At 63.5% G+C, this 16,579-nt stretch overlaps 1 protein-coding gene across 3 annotated transcripts in view; it reads right to left on the bottom strand.

Moving 5' to 3' along the window:
• Positions 1 to 16,579, bottom strand: part of Septin9 (septin 9) — a 144,251-nt gene that overhangs the window by 82,436 nt on the left and 45,236 nt on the right. Inside the window, exon 1 of one of the 3 annotated variants that reach the window (XM_026404737.2) lies at positions 6,818 to 7,047. The exons of the other annotated variants lie outside the window; for them this stretch is intronic. Within the exon in view, the coding sequence (XP_026260522.2) occupies positions 6,818 to 6,872 (55 nt within the window). The 5' untranslated portion in view covers positions 6,873 to 7,047. Of the gene's footprint in view, positions 1 to 6,817; positions 7,048 to 16,579 lie in introns of those variants that run through there. 3 annotated transcript variants of the gene reach the window in all.

Below are 16,579 nucleotides of genomic sequence, written 5' to 3'. Positions count from 1 at the left end.
AGAAAGTGAGACTGGTCCATCCACTGACCTCTTGGAGGCAGAGAGGGGGCTCCTGGCCCAGCTGGCTCCTCCCACCATGCTCAGGGGGTCTCTCCCAGGCCCTGCTTCAGGGGATCAGCAAGGACAGCCCCCAGCTGGGCTCCAGGAGGCCAGAAAACGGGAATCCACAAACCCTTACGCAGGCCGCAAAGGGTTCCAGAAAGTTCCAGGCCCTCAGGGGAGAAGCACCGTGGAAGGGGACAGGGAGAGGCCAGCTGGCTGCCCCACCTGAAGCTGAAGAGCCACCCCACCCAGACGGCGTCCCCAGGCGCCCACCTCAGGCAGGGGCCGGCGATTCTGCCAGGAAGGGCTGCAGCGAGGGCCTCCAAGGTCTCACCGCCCCGGAGGCCAGGTCCCCTGAGTTCCTGGACTTTAGGCCAGAGACGCCAAGGGGACTGCAGAGAGAGACCCGGGAGATCCGTGGGGCAAGGGTAGACAGAGAAAAGCTCAAAGAGGCGGAAGGAAAGGGGTCTCATCCTGACCACCAGGGCCAGTTCCCAGGGTGCTGGCCGCTGGTCCCCGCAGCGCCTACGCCAGCCCCAGCAGAGTGCAGGGCGCCTGGGGGCTCCCTGTTTATGTTCCCCGCTAAACCGAGGTCATCCTCTGGTCCCTCCATCTAAATTTCTGGGCATTGGCAGCACTTTCAAAAATGACAACAAACTTGAAGTTTCTAGAAAGTCTGCTGGTCCCGTCTGAGCGGAGCCTCCGGGCTCTGTCCAGACCAGATTAAACAGCCCGATCCCAGAAATGCCCTCCGGGCGCCTGGGGGTGTCCAGAGGCCAACTGGTGGGTCTGTCTGGCTGGAGGGATGACAAGTCCTTGGGCTTCTTGGACTGGGTTCCAGAGAATTCTGGACCATTCCGTCTCGTAAGCAGCTGAGAGAGCCTCCAAATTTGGGAAAAACCAAGAGGGCTTTGGAAAGAGAGCCACTGCTTAGCCACCCGCCTCGGGGGCCAAGAGAAAGCACCGGGTACTACTTCCAAGCTGGGTGTTCTGGGATGAGTCAGGAGGTGCCCCGACCCACTACAGGTCTCCAGCCAAGCAGCCTGGCACCCTGGCCCACCCCGCCACCCCATCCTGAGGGCCTGGCTTGCAGAACACGCGCCCCGCACCACGCTGGCCATGGAGGCCCCCAAGCCAGGGGCAAGTGCCCAGGACTCCGTCCTGGGTTTGGGGGTCAACCCAGACTCCTAGAGCAGCAGGCCATCCCAGCCCCCCAGAGTGAGGGTCACTGAGTGGACACAAAGGATAATGGGTAGTAACGAGACTCCGGCCCAAACCCCGGTGACCTTCCCCGCTTCCAGGCATGCGAGAAGTGGGAGGTGGAGAAAGGAGGGGACCCCAGCTCTGTTCCCCTGCCACCAAGATGACAGGGCTCGGCACATCTGGAGCAGTGGATAGAGACCACAAGTCACGAGGCTGGGAGACCCCGCTGCCACAGGTGAGCACACACCTGCACATTCGTATTTCCCTGGGCGATGCCTATCCCGAGGGCAGGGGCCCCTGCCCCCCACCATGAGCATGGCAGAGCAAGTGCCACTCCACACAATGCGCTGCGCTGGCACCAAGTTCCCCAGCCCCCACCCCAGGCCCAGGCTCGCCAGGCCTCTGCGATAGATGGGCCTGAGGCGACCAAGGAGCACTCAGCTTTGGCCTCAGAGCCCTTGCGCTCCCCACTGGCCCAGGGTGGGTCTGTCCCGGCTCAGGGCCACTCTCCACCATGCACAATTTGGCACTTGCAAAGGGCTGAGGCCAAGGATGCTCTGGCCCCCCTGCGCCCCCTGACCCGGGTTCCTGCTTTTCCGTCTGCAGGCCTCTGCTCTAGTCAGAGTCCGGCCACTTAGTGCCTGCCCCCATGGCTGTCAGCACTGGGCCCTAGAAACAGGCACGTGGTCCATCTGTCCATGGACAGAGAGGAGCCCTGCCCCCCACATGACTCCAGCTTCCAGGGAGAGAACCCCAGAATGTCAGCCACATGGGAGGAGGGGTCCTCCAGCTTTGCCAGGAGGCTGGGAATCTGCTGCATGCAAGAGACAACCCCCCCACCCCCGCAGGCTCTCCAAGTCTGCAGGACTGGCCATCTCTAGTGGTGACCATGCTGTCCGGCCTATGGGATCAGGTGACCTCCCATCACCCAGGACCTAGCTGTCCAGTTCCAGCAGCTGCAGCCACGCTCCAAACCCTGCTCAGCACCACTGTCTGCATCCTGAGTCCCCCAGCAAGAAGAGCCGTCCAGAGCCCCAGTAACCCAGGAGCGAGCAGAGGGGCTGGAGTGGGCCAGACGCCTACCCGAGGCTCAAGGTTCTCCAACAGCAGAGCAGGCTGCCCACCACCCTGCAAGGCCTCTCCCTCCGGATGCAAACTGCCCACCAGCCTCTCAAAACCTCCCTGGAAAGACGCAGGCCCCAGAAAGCATTTCCAGATAGATCTCCTCAGAAGGGTGTCCCTGTCTTCCGGAGATGTCTGGCCAGGGTATCCCCCGTCCAGCTGCAGGACCATCACAGCAGTGCCTGCATCCCCCTCCACCTAAGAACTTGCTCACTGTGAGGTGGCAGGCTTGCCCGTGCCAGGCTCTGGACACACAGAGCACTACGTCAGCGATGCCAACAGCCGTGGGTCCATGGAAGACACCCGCTCCTCTCAGCTGCAGGGCACACCCACCACAGAATCCCCGGCTCCACGAGGTCCTGCTGGGCACCTTCACTAGCACCGTCAGCCTCAGAGGTGCAAACCACAGGGAGACCGCGTTCCCAGGAGCCTCAAGAGGCAGGAGCTACAGGCAGGAGCCCCACTGGTACTAATCAGGGACAGGTCTGAAGCCACCTCCCTGGAAGAACGTGGCACCCAGATCCTGGCATTGCCAACACCCGTGTCCCAGAGGTATCTGCATGATCCCTTCTCACTCAGGAGCCCTACCCTACCCTCTTGGCCGGCTCTCCTGCTGGGGTGCAGGGCCACCACAGCTTCCAGGACACAGCTTAGAGGGTCCCCCCTGGGGAACAGCGGAGGGCCCCAGACAAGGGCCAATGCCACCCAGCTCCGGAGTCAGTGTCTGGGTCTCAGGCCAGGTCTGTTCCAACAATCAAGGACTTAGGGGACTCTTTCTGGGCGTGCAAATCTGGTTACGGCTAACGCTGCAGAGGGTAGGAGGCCAGCAGCCGGCTCTTGGAAGGGCTCGTGACACAAAGACCCAAGTTGTAGCTGTGTCTGCGATAACAGATGGGGCCTGCAGTCACCCAGGAGCACGCGACCCAACCGCCCTGTGCCTCCGCTGGCCCCGAGCGAGACAGAGGACAAGGTCAGCATTCTTGATATGTGTCACCAGGGAGTGGTGGGTGCCACAGTCACCTCAAGGCCTTTTGTGCCGGGAAGTGGGAAAATAGGAAACTTCGGAGAAGGGGAATATCACCAGGGCGTGGGACGGGAGGTCCAAACCGCATCACAAAATAGGAAACGTTCTCCTTGCCCTTACGTGAGGAGTCCCCACAGAGCTCCAGGACCTTCCTTGAAGGGGGTGGGGGGCTGAAGAGGGATGCAGGAAGTACATGGGGAAGGGGGAGGGGGAGGTAAGGGGAAGACAGACTGGAAATGAAGAAGATAAAAAGGCAGTAATTCCAACCACTCAGGAGGCTGAGGCAGGAGGATCAAAAATTCAAGGCCAGCCTGGACAACTTACGGAGACCCTGTCTCAAAATAAAAAATAAAAAGGGCTGGGGCTGGGGCTCAGTGATAGAGCCTCCCAGGTTCAGTCACCAGTACTGGGCAAAAAATTAAAAAAAGCAAACAGAAGGGTGCTGTCCAGGGAGGGAGGGGGGAGAGATGCCCAGAATGTGGGGCCTCTGCAGAATTTGCCCACGCACACCGAGAGATGGCTGCCCCTCTGCCCTGCAGGGTGCGCTGCTCTGGCCTGACCCACCCACCCAGTTGCTGGATTCCAGGGTGGGCCGACTGCTCGGCTGGAAAATCCCCCAGAGACTCCATGGCTCGAGCCTGCCCTGCTGTGGGGGTGGCCTTCAGAGCCTCCACCCTCGGCAGCTACCCGTGCTTCAGGACTGTCAGCCTCAGGGAGGAACCCGGGCTGCTGGGGACGCCGAAGAGGACTTGGCCTTTTCCTCCTCCCCTTGCGACCTCCGCGGGGAAGCCTGGACACCAGGTGACGCCCCATCGGAGGCTCCCACCCACTCCTCCAGACCAGCCGAGGGGCGCCCGGATACTTCCAGCAGACTGGCCCACGGGTATCAGGGTGCCTGGCCCCTCCCCACACCCCAGCCCTCAATGGGCCAGCTCATTCCAACCTCCCACTACTGCCTGGGCTGGCTGCAAAGCTCTCCTCCTTCCTCCTGCAATCAAATTCCTACTTCCACTCAAGGTCCGCCTCCTCCATCACTCCCCGTTAGCCAGAACTGACCTTATTCTGCCCTGACGTGGAGGCTGCGGGCTCCTATCACCCATGGCTGGGCCGTCACATGCTCCCCTCCTCCCCAGCCACGCCTTCCCATGTCCCACCGTCTGTCTGTCTGTCTCAGGCTGTTCACCTTCCACATGTGCATCCTCCCCATTCTCCAACTCCACTCCAAGTTCCTGGGGCCCAGGGAGGGATGTCTGAAGGGGGCGGTGTGGGCCTCACATCCAGGCCATGGGGCAGGACGTGCATACCCACCACGCGTCTACCCGGGATGCCTCGGGCTCTGGGGCCCAACCACTGCACGGCTGAAGTTTTCAGGACACACAGTGGGGGAGACTGATGCACACAGGGAACTAGAAGAACAGAGGCCATGCTCCCCAAGACTGAGGAGCCTTCCTCCAGAGTCAAAGGGCCTCCGACCATTGCACCAGGATGCTCTCAATGAGGCCCTTGTCTTGGATAAAACTTGAGCGTCAGAAGCTGACTTGGGAGGCACCCAGAGGCCACCAGATGGAGTTACACGCAAGGACCCGGAGGCAGGAGCACTAGCAGCCTCCACAGTGCACTGTGCCAGATGATAAGACCAACACCACACCAAACTTCTGCCTCCGCTGCCACCAAAGGACTCCAGGTGGAGACCCCTACATTCACCATAAATCCCACCTTCAACTTAGCGCCTGGTATCAGGGAATGAAAGCAAAGACCCCAATTCACAGGCCAAAAGAGAGAAGAGCCGGGAGCACAGGACCTGAAGGGGGCAGCATCTTTCTCCATCAGTGCCTGCAGGAAAGGCATCCCACTGCTGACTGGCCAAGTGGACCTTCGGGAGGAAGAAATGGCCCAAGGAGGAGCTGTGGAGGAGATGCCCGGGTAGAGAGGGCTACAGGAGGGCCGCGCTATGCCAGGTGGCCAGAGGGCAACTTGTAACAAAGCAGACCTGGGGAGACCCCGGGACAAGCCTGGCCCCTGAAAGACTCAGATGGTCAGATGGTCGGGGCACAAGAGTCAGCTCTGCAAACCCAGAACGCCCCTTGTTCTTGAGAAACACGATGCAAGATGCTAGAATCTGAAAATCTGCGGCAGCCACTGAGTTGACCAAGCGGATGTGCCATGCCAGGCTTTGCTCAGTCTGTGCCACCACCAGACGGTGGGTCCCCCCTGAGTGTCCACCCCCATCTCACCCGGTTCCCACCAAACACAGCCAAAGCTCTGGTCCCAAGAAGTCACCTCCACTCAAAGATGAGGCTGACCACAGATGAGCTGTGAGGGCGCTGGGCTCGGGACACCCAGATTCTAGCCTGGTTCTGGCCACGGAGGGTGGAGGGCCTCAGACTGGTCACCTCCAGGCGTGGCCTGGCACCTGGCCGCCGAAACTCCTTTGAGCTCAGCCTCTCCCCCTCGCGGGCTCTGCCCCAGGCTGCTCAGAGCCGCTCCGAGGGGCGGGGGCTCCGGCCGGCAGAGACAGGCCCGCCCTCAGAAAGCCAGTCCCAGAACCGCCGAGACCATTGTGTGCGCCTCCCTTCCCACCGCTTTATTTACTCCTGAGGACACAGGACACAGGGCCACGGCACCGGCAGTCACGAGGCCCCGCGAAAGCGCGCGCACACACAGGCCGGGGCGGGGGCGCCAGACTCAGCCCGGGAGGGAGCACCCCCCCCAGGTCTCCCTACTTTATAAACTCCGAAGGGAGGAAGAGCCAAAGTGCTCCCCTTACCCTCACGCAAGCCCCCTCTGCCCGCACCGCCCTACTCTTGGAGGCGGACGAGGTTGTCCCCAGGCCTGGATGGGGGCCAGGGGACGCCCCACGCCGAACACCAACGCAGCGGGAGCAGTGTCCGCTCGGCTGTGCCCGACCCTGCGGGCTGCGCGACTTGGCGGCCCTCCCCAGCCCGGATTCGGCTCAGCCCCGGCCCAGAAGCTGGCGTGGGGGAGGGGAAAGCTGTCCACCGGCAGGACGCGGCCGCCCACTCGGTCCGAGGCGGGGGACTAAGTCCCTAGCCAGCCGCCAGGCCCGAGGGGCCGAGAGCATCGGGCCAGCGGCTGATTTTCGGGAGTCGAAGTACTCGGTAGTTCCGGGGACGCCCCGCGAGCCCTCGAGGAGGTGGCTGTCGCTGGGCAAACACAAACAACAATAAAAGGAAGGAAACTCGGGCGGCAGCGCGCAGCGCGAGCTCTGAGTCCCGTGCGGGTCCCTCCAAAGGGGGCCTCCACTTCGGCGACGCGGGGCCGGGCGCGCGCGGCGCTCCTGGCTGGAGGGCGACCATCGGGGGTCCCGTCTGCTCTCCGCGCACTCCCGTCCCGCCGTCCCGCGCCAGGCCCGCCGAGGGTCCTGCCCAGCTCGCCCGCGGCGGCAGCAGCCAGCCCGGCACCCACCTTCGAAGTCCGAAATGATCCCGTCCAGCTGCGCGTTGACCGCGGGGTCGGACATGGTGGCTGGTGGGCAGGGAGTCGCGCAGAGGGCGGCGGCGAGGAAGCGCCCCCGGCCGGGCCCGAGCCCTGCGCGCTGGCTGGGGCGCCGCGCCCGCGCTCCTGCAGTGCAGAGATCGCCGCCGGAGCCCCTCGGCCCCCAGGATCGGCTGAATGAATGGGGGAGGAAGGCGGGCGCCGGCCCCTCCCCGCTCGCCGCCCCCGCCCGCCGCCTCGGCCCCCGCCCCGCCCCCGCCTCCCGGGCGGATCAGGTTCCCGCACCGCCGGCCTCCCCGGCTCGCACTGGCTACTCCGCCCGCCTGTCAAGGCCCGGCCTGGGGGGCTGGGGCCAGAGCGGGCGCAGCAGGGACCGCGGAGCCCTGGGCACACGACCCGCGCGCCCCCCTTCTCCCGGCCTGGCCTGCGCCCAGGGACAGCGACCGACCCGGCCTCGGCCCCTCCCCCCCGGACGCCCCGCTGCGACCAGATGTGGGCGGATGTGGAGGCCGGGCCGCGGCGCAGGGGCGGGCGCCGAGGGGGACGAGATTCCTCCCCTTTCCCGGGACGTAGGTTTCCTTCTGCGGGAGGTTTTATTTACGCAGCCAAAGTTCGCCGGCGCCTGCTTTGCGCGCCCAGCGCCTGCTTTGCGCGCCCAGCGCCTGCAAGGGTTAAGCGGGGGCGCGCGGCGAGATCCGAGCTCTGGGTACCAGAGCCAGGGACGCGGGGCGACCGCGCGAGTCCACAGCATCCTACGGACTGAAGGCAACTGGCTCCCTGGCCGGGGTCGCCGCTGCACCCGCTGGGTGGCCTCTACGGAAGGCGCTGGCCCAGTGCAGGGGCGTGCGCCGGGATGGCGGACCCTGTCACCAGAGCCCCGGGACACGTTCCAACTCCACATCCCCTGCTCAGCAAAGAGTAGACCCGGGGCTCCCCCCCCAGAGAGTAGACGGTTTGTAGTATCTGAAGGAGGATAGGGCACTGGGAGAAAGGGCAGTGGTGGGCTTCCTCTCCCGCTGGGCCCGAAGGCGAACCGCTCCCACTCGGCCTTTCTCTGGGTCAGTAGTCTCCACTCCTCCAACCACTGGGCAAACGTGATCAAACCCCACTGCACACCGTGGACAAGGGTGAGCTAGAGGCCAGACAGAAGGGGCAGGAAGTAGTCCCCTGGAAGGGCCCCGGGGTTCCCCCAAGGGAGAGGGGTGATCTCCCACTCTGCCTGGGCCGCGGGCTGTATGCTCCTGCCCTTACCTTAGGCCCAGGGCCTCTGCCTAGGCCGGTGAGGACCCAGCGAAAAACACCCCTCCAGAGTGGGTGGGCAGGGGCCTGAAGCAGGCAGGGCGAATGAGCACCTGGGCTCATCCTGGATCAGGGACTGGCCCCTGGCCACTGCCCCTCCCTCCCCACACCCACCTTTATGAAAGATCCAGAGTGTGCAGGGATCCTGACCCCTGAGCGCGAGGCCGAGGCCGGGTTGCAGGGGTCCCTGGAGGAGAGGGTCCTGGGTTTGGTGGGCCTTTCAAGTTGCTGGAAATCAGGTCCTGGGTAAGAAAAGCGGTCCCGCCCCTTCATGCCTTGGATGTTTTGAACTGTTTTCCACCAAGTGAGTTCGGGGACAGGGAACTGCAAAACCACAGTCAGCTCAGATGGAGCACGCCCTCATCTGCCTGGGAGCCTGGGGGACAGGATGGGGTTGTCACTGCCATCACAGCACCCTGATGGCCTCCACACCAGCAGTCCAACCCTGCTGGGTCACCTGCCCACCCACCTCTGGGGATTTAAGTCCTCTCAACAGCACAGCCCTCCAGAAGATGCCAGGCTCAAGGCTGGGCCGAAGCATTATTCTCCAGGGTTTTTATGGAAAGCACCTGTTGAGTGGAGACCCACCCATGAGATTGCTCTCCTTGTGCCCTGAGTCCCGACGCACAGCAGGGACAAGCCGACTTGGGTGTATTTCCTTGGGAAGCCCAGCCAGGGTGCAGGACTCACTGAAATGCCCCCATGGGAATCTGAAGGACAATGGCAGGAGGAAGGCAGTTTCCCAGGCCTGTTGTGACCTGGCTCAAGAGCCCAGGCACCACCCCCTGCTGCCATCCCCCTTCACCTTAACCACAGCCCTTATTACCAGGCCTCTGCTCCCTCAGGAAAGCCAAGCTGGGTTTGGCCACACTCCCAGCAGGAAGTTCACCCTGGTGTCTAACCAACTGCTCTAATTGTACATCATGATTTCCTCCCTTTTCTGCTGACCTCGGAGGAGATGGGAAACAGTTGGGTACCTCCCTTCACATCATAATCACCTCCAAACTCCAGGCACTCTGCCTGCCCCTCGGCCTCTGTCTCTCAGCTCACACTGCCCTCCTCTAGCCCTGTAGGCACCGCCCTTTGATCACTCTCTGGGATGCTCCCGTCCGGGGCTAGGGGGCTTTCACCAGGCCAGATGGCCACAGTGGGGGGGGGCCTTCTGGACCCCTCTCCCCAGGTCTAGGCTGGACAAATGGTCCTGGTGAGGGCCCTGGGCAGGTGAGGTGAGCAGCGGGTGAGAGAGAGAGAGGCTTAGGTCTAGCCAGGGAGAGGACGGGGCTCTGCCCTCTGTGACGGTGACCGGTGGCAGGGCCACCTGCAGGCCTGGCCAAAGGGGAAGGTGTGCTCAGAGGGACACCAGAAACCCCCTCCCAGGTGCACCCAGACCTAGCGGGGGCCAGTTCTGCCCCCAAGACGTCCCCAGGCTCAGACGGCAGCCTGGCCTGGGACAGGGCCTCGGCTGGTGGACTTCAGGTCAGCCTCTCCGGTCAGCAGCTCCTCCTGCGCCAGGGCAGGCCCTGCACCCCGAGGGGGTTCCTCAAAGGGGACCGAAGGGCACAGAGACGGAGAAGAGACCAGAATCACGTGGCCACAGGCCAAGGGTGGCTGGGTCCCCAGAAGCTGGGCGCTAGGAAGGACCCTCCCCAGAGCCTGCAGAGGGACAGGGCCCTGTGACCCGGGGAGTCAGCCCGGTGGCCCCCAGAAAGGGGAGTGACCACCCTTGTGCTGCGCCAGGCGGGTGCGTGGCCGAGCGTGTGGCCATCCTCACAGCCCAGACCCCAGTCCCGGTCGGGATCTCTAGGTCAGCACTCCTCACCTGTCAGGGGGCTGACCCCGGGCACCTCTGTCCTGGGGGGGTCAGCCCTGAGGGGGGTCAGCCCTGGGGGGGGTCAGACAGCAGCGAGTTTTAAGGAGAAGCTAAAAGCAGGGCAGGTGAGGAGTGGGAGGAAGCCCTCGGGGCCTGGCTGGTAACGGGAGGGAGGGCCTGGGAGAAGCCACGGGTCCCTTCCAGCCAGAGGGACAGAGGGACGGAGGGACGTCAACCACAGTGTGGGAAAAGAGGGCGGAGGAAACGCGGGGCGGAAACAGCCGTTGGGCGTGACTTGGGGACAGTGACCCCTGTGCGCCCAGGTACAGCCGTGGGAAGCTGCTGGCCCGGAAGCAGCTCGGCAGTGGGGCCTGGAGCAGGGCGTCAATGGCACTGGGCCCAGCCACTGCGCCTGGACAGGACACCAGCGAGCAGTCTCCTCCCTCGAGGGGGCTCCTCTCCGCCTGGACCTGGCACACAGTAGGACCGCACTGAGCTCCGGGGCCTCAGTCCAGCGGCAGCCAGGCCTCCCTCAGCCCATCCCAAAGAGAGGCACCCTGTGCGCCCCGCGGCCCAAGCCCAAAGCCACCACCTCCGGCACCCCCCCTCCCCCACCGAAACAGCTGGTCACCCCCGCAGGCTGACCACAACCCGCCACCCTCCAACACACAGTAGGGCCCTGGACTCAGCATGCCTGTGGCTGGGGCAGCTCCACCTTGGACAAGCTCAGCTCCCCAAGGCGACATCGCCAGTGAGCGGGAAAGCTGCCCTCCGGCCACCAGACCTCAAGGGCAGGACAGGAGGCCCTGGTAGAGCCTCGGAGGTGCGGCCCGGCCATCCCCAGCAGCACACACGTGGGGACACATAAATGTAGACAGAAAACCAACACTAGGACCTGCTGGGCTCCGCACCTCTCACCGCTGTTTAAATACGACTTAACTGTTACATACGCATAGTATGCCACTTGATTTTATAACATTTTTCTAATTAAGGCACTTTCACTGTGATCACACACGTTTACACACAAAACAGGAGCCTCCCACTGACCACGTTAGCCGTCTCCAGGCCACCACCGCCGTCCAAGTCCAGTTCTTTCCATCTTCCCAAAGTGGAACTCTGCACCCATTAAACAATGACGCCCCAACTCCAGCAGCCATGGAGTGGAATCATACAATCCTTTGTGACTGGCCTGCTTCCCTTGGCAGAGTGTCTCAAGGTGCAGGGTTTATCCACGTCACAGCACGTGGCAGAATTTCCTTCTTAAAGGCTAAATAATATTCCACTGTGTGGACGTACCACATTTTGTCTACCCATTGATCCCTCGATGGACATTTGAGTTGCCCCCAGCTTTTGGCCGCTTTGAGTAATGCTGCGTGAATGTGGATATGCACATATCTGTTTAAGTTCCTGTTTTAGTTCCCCGAAGTATAATGGCTGGATCCTATGGTCATTAATTTAATTTCAAACAATGTTTTATATGTAATTTGTTTTTAATATATTTACTTTTATATATGATGATCATGTGTATAGTTTTATATTATGTAAGTTCTGTATAATTTAATTTTTGATAACAACCACTTTGCCAGATTCCTCGCGGTTTACCCATCTGCTCTGGGTCTCCGTGCCCTCTCTGCTGTGTTCCTGCAGTACACTGCCTGCCTGCCTGCGCTCTGGTTCTCTCCTCGAGCCCTCGCGGTGACCAGACCATGTCAACTCCCTCTGCCTTGCTCACTCTTCAGGTGCCAACTCCTCCCCTGCGTCTGCCCGTTTCCAGAGCCAAGTGACCTCATTCAGCCCCAGGCCTCCTTCCTGTTCTTCACACTGCCTTCTGCCCCAGGACATTTGCACAAGCCCTTCCCTGGGCCTGAACGGCTTCCCCGTCTTCTCCTGGTGGCTCTCTGTCTATCATTTCAGTCTTCAATATGAGAGCCCCCACCCCAGGGTTCCCCGTGAGACACAGTTGCTTCCTCACCTCTAGGCAAGTATCAGGGGCTCCCCTAGTTCCTGTTCAGTGCCACAGAGTGATAAAGTGCAGGATCATGGGGACTTCTGATGGGGAGTCAGCCCCGGAGGACAGCAGGGGTCGTAACCCACGTGGACTCTGCCCTCCCGCCAGCACCAGAGGCAGGCGCTGCTACACGGGGACCCAGCCTCCAGGACCCGCCTCCCTGCCAGCCCCTGCCTGGGCAGCCACCCAGACTCCACCACTGACTGCCTTACAGGCTGCCAGATTGTCAACGCTCATGTGACAGTGGGGACAGCTGACATTCACCCAGAGTGCAGCTCAAAGCCCATCACACCATCTGCCCGGAGGGTCTCACTTCAGAGAGCACATGACTGGCGGCCTGCTTGTGCAGAACGGCGTGAACCCTGCCCCAGGCCCCCGCTCTTATCTCTAAACAGTGTGAGGCAGAGGAGGCTCCTGGCCTTGGAGCCCCAGACACTCTGCCCCCGGCCCCTGGTCCCCAGCTCCAGTGCACAGGGCTGCGCAGGCTCAGTGGGCCTGGAGTCCCCGGGCTGCTGGCTCTGGTGACCGGACCTGACGTGACCTGAGGTGACCTGACCGCAGCGCCACCTGGCCCTCCCATGACAGTGACCTTAGACCTGCTAGGAACCAGGGAGCACTGGCTGGTGAAGCCAGGGCCTGCCGTGCCAGCGCTGGCCTTGGTGACAACCCCCACACGGCAGGGGGGGAGGGACACTCTTCTCCCCATGGCCACCGCTTTCTTACTGACCAGTTTCATCTTGACACGGTCCCTCGACGCCTGGTGCGACCCTGGTCCCCAAGACACAGCTTTGGAACCGCCTCAAGCCCCCAGTATCCTGGCCACCACCTGGGGCTGGAGAGCAGAGGCAGGGGACACCATGCGCTCCAGAGAGTGGAGACACCGCCTCTGACCCTCCTGGGCTCCGCGAGGGGCTGAGAGGAGTGGCCAGGCTGGTCCTGACCCCGCCGGAGGTGCACAGCTCGTCCTCTGGCTGTCCAGCCCGCAGACACCTCAGGCGGCTTCCAGGACACTTGGACACATGCCTGCCCCCAGGGACAAGGGACGAGGGACAGGCTGTTCCCAGGGCCTTCAGTGTCCTGGCCTCCCCACCACTTTTCCCAAGCAGGCACCCTGCTCGTGGGTCTGGGGCAGGACCAGGGCTGAGTCACCAGCCTGCTGAGTCCACGTCAGCAGGAACAGCAGGGACCGAGCTGAGAAGAAAGCACTTGTTCAAAGTCACCACAGTGGCCGTCCCCAGGGAGCGCCCCTCCCTGCCGGCTGCAGCCACAGGCTGGAGAACCCCTGCCCACCAGGCTGCCAGGACCCAGCAGGTGGAGGCCAGAGGGCGGAGGAGTGGCCGGGGCAGAACCCTCTCCCCCTCTCACCCCTGACAGGGTCCTGGCCACCGGCACCACAGCCCCCAGCCCGGCCTCCTACAGGCTCCTCACCCGCCCTCGAGCTCTTCCCGACAGGGAGCTCAGCACCCAACGCCTCTCACCCTTTCTTTGGACTGTTTAGAAACACCCGGAGGCTGGGGTGCGGCTCAGAGGCCAGGCACCTGCCCAGCGCCCACCCTGCGCTCCCCCAGCAATGCACAGCCACACGCATAAAAACTGAAACGAGACAAAGACGGGGCTGGGGACATGGCTCAGCTGGTACAGTGCTTGGCTCGCGTGCACGGCCCGGGTTCAACCCTGAGCACCACAAAAAATAATGACAATAATAAAGGTAGATGGGGGAGGGGGAGGGGGCAGGGTGGGGGAGGGGAGAGGGGTGGGGGAGGGGAGAGGGAGGGGGAGAGGGGCAGAGGGGAGGGGGCAGGGAGAAGGGGGGAGAGGGGCTGGAGGGGGAGAGAGTGGGGAGGAAAACAGGGAGGGGTCAGCCTGGTGGAGCACTGGCCACCAAGTGAGTGTCCACTTCAGCTCCTTCTGGAATAGGACGTGGGGTGGGGGTTGGGGTGGGGTGGGGGTTAGGGTCACCGGCAGCTGGTTCTGGGGGCTGGAGTTGGCAGCATCAGTGCCTCAGTTTGGAGAAAGAGGCTAAGGCCTCGCCGTCCACAGGGAGACTGGCCGGGTCGGGGCTGGGACGCAGCCTCCTCTGTCCCCGGAAGAGGAGGGAAAGGCTTGGGGTCCTGGAGGAGGACAGTGGCTTCCCTCCCCCCGGCACCAGGCTGCAGACACAGACACGGGCTGACGGTGGTTCCCACAGGCTCTGCTCCCACCGCGGCTAGTGTGGCTGGGGACTGAGGTGTCCCCGAGAGGCTCCGTTCCCGCAGGGGTCCTCAGAGGGTAAGTGGGGACCGTGAGGGCTGCACCTGGCCAGCCCCTGGCTGGGATGGACCCATGGGGGTAACTGGGCAGGGGCCATGGCTGGGAGGGGTCCCTGGGGTCATGCCCTGGGAGGGGGATCTCCCCGGCCCTCCCCCTCCCTCTCCCTGGCGCCAGGAGTGGAGCAGCTTCCCTGCCACACTGCCCCACCAGGACCTGCACCTCGCCCAGGCCCACAGCAATGGAGCCGTCGGGGACAGACCGCTGGAGCCCGTGGGGGACAGACCGCTGGAGCCCGTCGGGGACAGACCACTGGAGCCCTTCAGGGACAGACCGCTGGAGCCCTTCAGGGACAGACCGCTGGAGCCCGTCGGGGACAGACCACTGGAGCCCTTCAGGGACAGACCGCTGGAGCCCGTCGGGGACAGACCGCTGGAGCCCTTCGGGGACAGACCTCTGGAGCCCTTCAGGGACAGACCTCTGGAGCCCGTGGGGGACAGACCTCTGGAGCCCGTGGGGGACAGACCTCTGGAGCCCTTTGGGGACAGACCGCTGGAGTCGTAGGGGACAGACTGCTGGAGCCCTTTGGGGACAGACCGCTGGAGTCGTAGGGGACAGACCGCTGGAGCCCATCGGGGACAGAGCTCTGGAGCCTGTCGGGGACAGACCTCTGGAGCCGCGGGGGACAGACCGCTGGAGCCAGAGCTAAAGCAAGCTCCCTCCTCCCAGTTGTTCCTGTCAGGTATTTTGGTCACCAAGCCAACACGGCCAGTGACCCCAGGACCCCCGAGTGCTCTGGCGCATCCCCCAGAGGACAGGTCAGGGGTCCACTTGTGCCCATGTCTGTGCCAGGCTCTGGTGACCTCAGTGGAGCCCCAGATATTAGGGGGCAGCACGGTGAGCGGGCAGGTCCCCAGGCCTGGCCTTTCCTCTCCTCCTCCCTCCCATGTCCCTGGCTGGGCTCTGCAGGGCTCCCTCAGCAGGAGCAGGGAGGGACTTCAGCTTCTGCGTGGGCTGAGTTCTCTCCCTTCCCAGTCCACCAGGAGCTGAGGGAGGCTCCACTTAAGTAGAAGCCCGGTGCCGTCACTTGCAACTGTATCCCAGCTACTGGGGAGGCCGAGGCAGGAGGATCGCAAGTTCAAGGCCAGTCTCAGCAATCTAGCAAGACGCTGCCTCAAAATGAAAAGGGCAAGGATGTGGCTCAGTGGCAAAGTGGCCCTGTATCCAGTCCCCAGTACCAAAGACCAAAAGGCAAAAAACAGTGCCCTAGCTCACAGTGACCCCTGGGGTGGGGGTGGGGGGCGGGCAGCCGCTCTACCTGAGAGGCGGCCTTGGGGCTGGCCCTGCGCCTGGGGACACAGTGCTCTCTGGATGGAGGCAGAAGAGTGGCCGCTGGCCGGCCCCCCTGGCCAGTCTGGATAATGGAATCTTCCCAGCTCTGAGTGTGCTGGAAGCAGCAGCCAGAGTCACCCAGTGAACCACTTGTCCCCAGCGAGGCGCCGGGCACCACACAGCCGGTCTCTCGCTGGCCCGATTCTCCCCGCAACATGAGTCACTGGGCCAGGATGACTCGGCCCAGACAGGGCCCTGCCAGGGCCTCGCCAGCTCTGGCCAGGCCTCGGGCGGGGAGAGAGGAGCCAAAGGCCCGACAGAAACCCGGGGCCTGCGTGGAGGCCCCGGCACTGCCCCCGGGGTCCAGAGCCAAGGGAGGCCTCTCTGGCCGCCTCCAGCAGCTGCGCCCCTGCCCCTGTGGGCACAGACGGCCTTTCAGAGCCTCGGTGACAGCCAGCAGAGTGACCTCATGTGGAAACAGGCCAGGAAGGGCGTGAGCGAGACAGGCCCGAGGCCCCGGGTCAGTCGACACCTTCCTGCCCCGGGTGGCAAAGCCCCGACCGGGCCACGTCAGGGACAGGCTCTGGGGGTGGCTTTGATTTTCATTAAGAATAAAAACGCGGCTCCCTCCCCACAGCCCGGGCTTCACCAGGACCTGCCCCTCCCGGCTCAGGTGCGCCCACCTGGGCTCCAAGGTGGAAGGACCTTCCTAAAGTGCGACAGTCCCGGGGGCGTCCCTTCACCTGCTGGGCCCAGAGGGGGCCACTCAGCCTCCCCTCCCGGGCTTCTCCCTGCCCTCAGGTCCCCCCAGCTCTCGCGGGACCCCATGAGCCCCATTCTACTCCCCCTGCCCGGTCCCTGCTCCCTGACTCCTCCCCTCTACTCCTGCAGGCTTCAGCTCAGAGCCACTTCTTCCAGGAAGCCTTCCAGGGCCCCAGGGGAGGCTTCTCCTCTGGGCCTGCTCAGCGTCCCCAGGCCCTGGGCAGCCTCCATCTCAGACCCCGCAGCCTACGCGGTATCAGGAGGCTCTGCACCA

Source organism: Urocitellus parryii, chromosome 7 (genome assembly GCF_045843805.1).
Source record: "Urocitellus parryii isolate mUroPar1 chromosome 7, mUroPar1.hap1, whole genome shotgun sequence".
In the NCBI taxonomy this organism is placed as follows: domain Eukaryota; kingdom Metazoa; phylum Chordata; class Mammalia; order Rodentia; family Sciuridae; genus Urocitellus; species Urocitellus parryii.
Note: the sequence above shows the minus strand (reverse complement) of the source record. Positions and strands in the feature narration are given on the sequence as shown.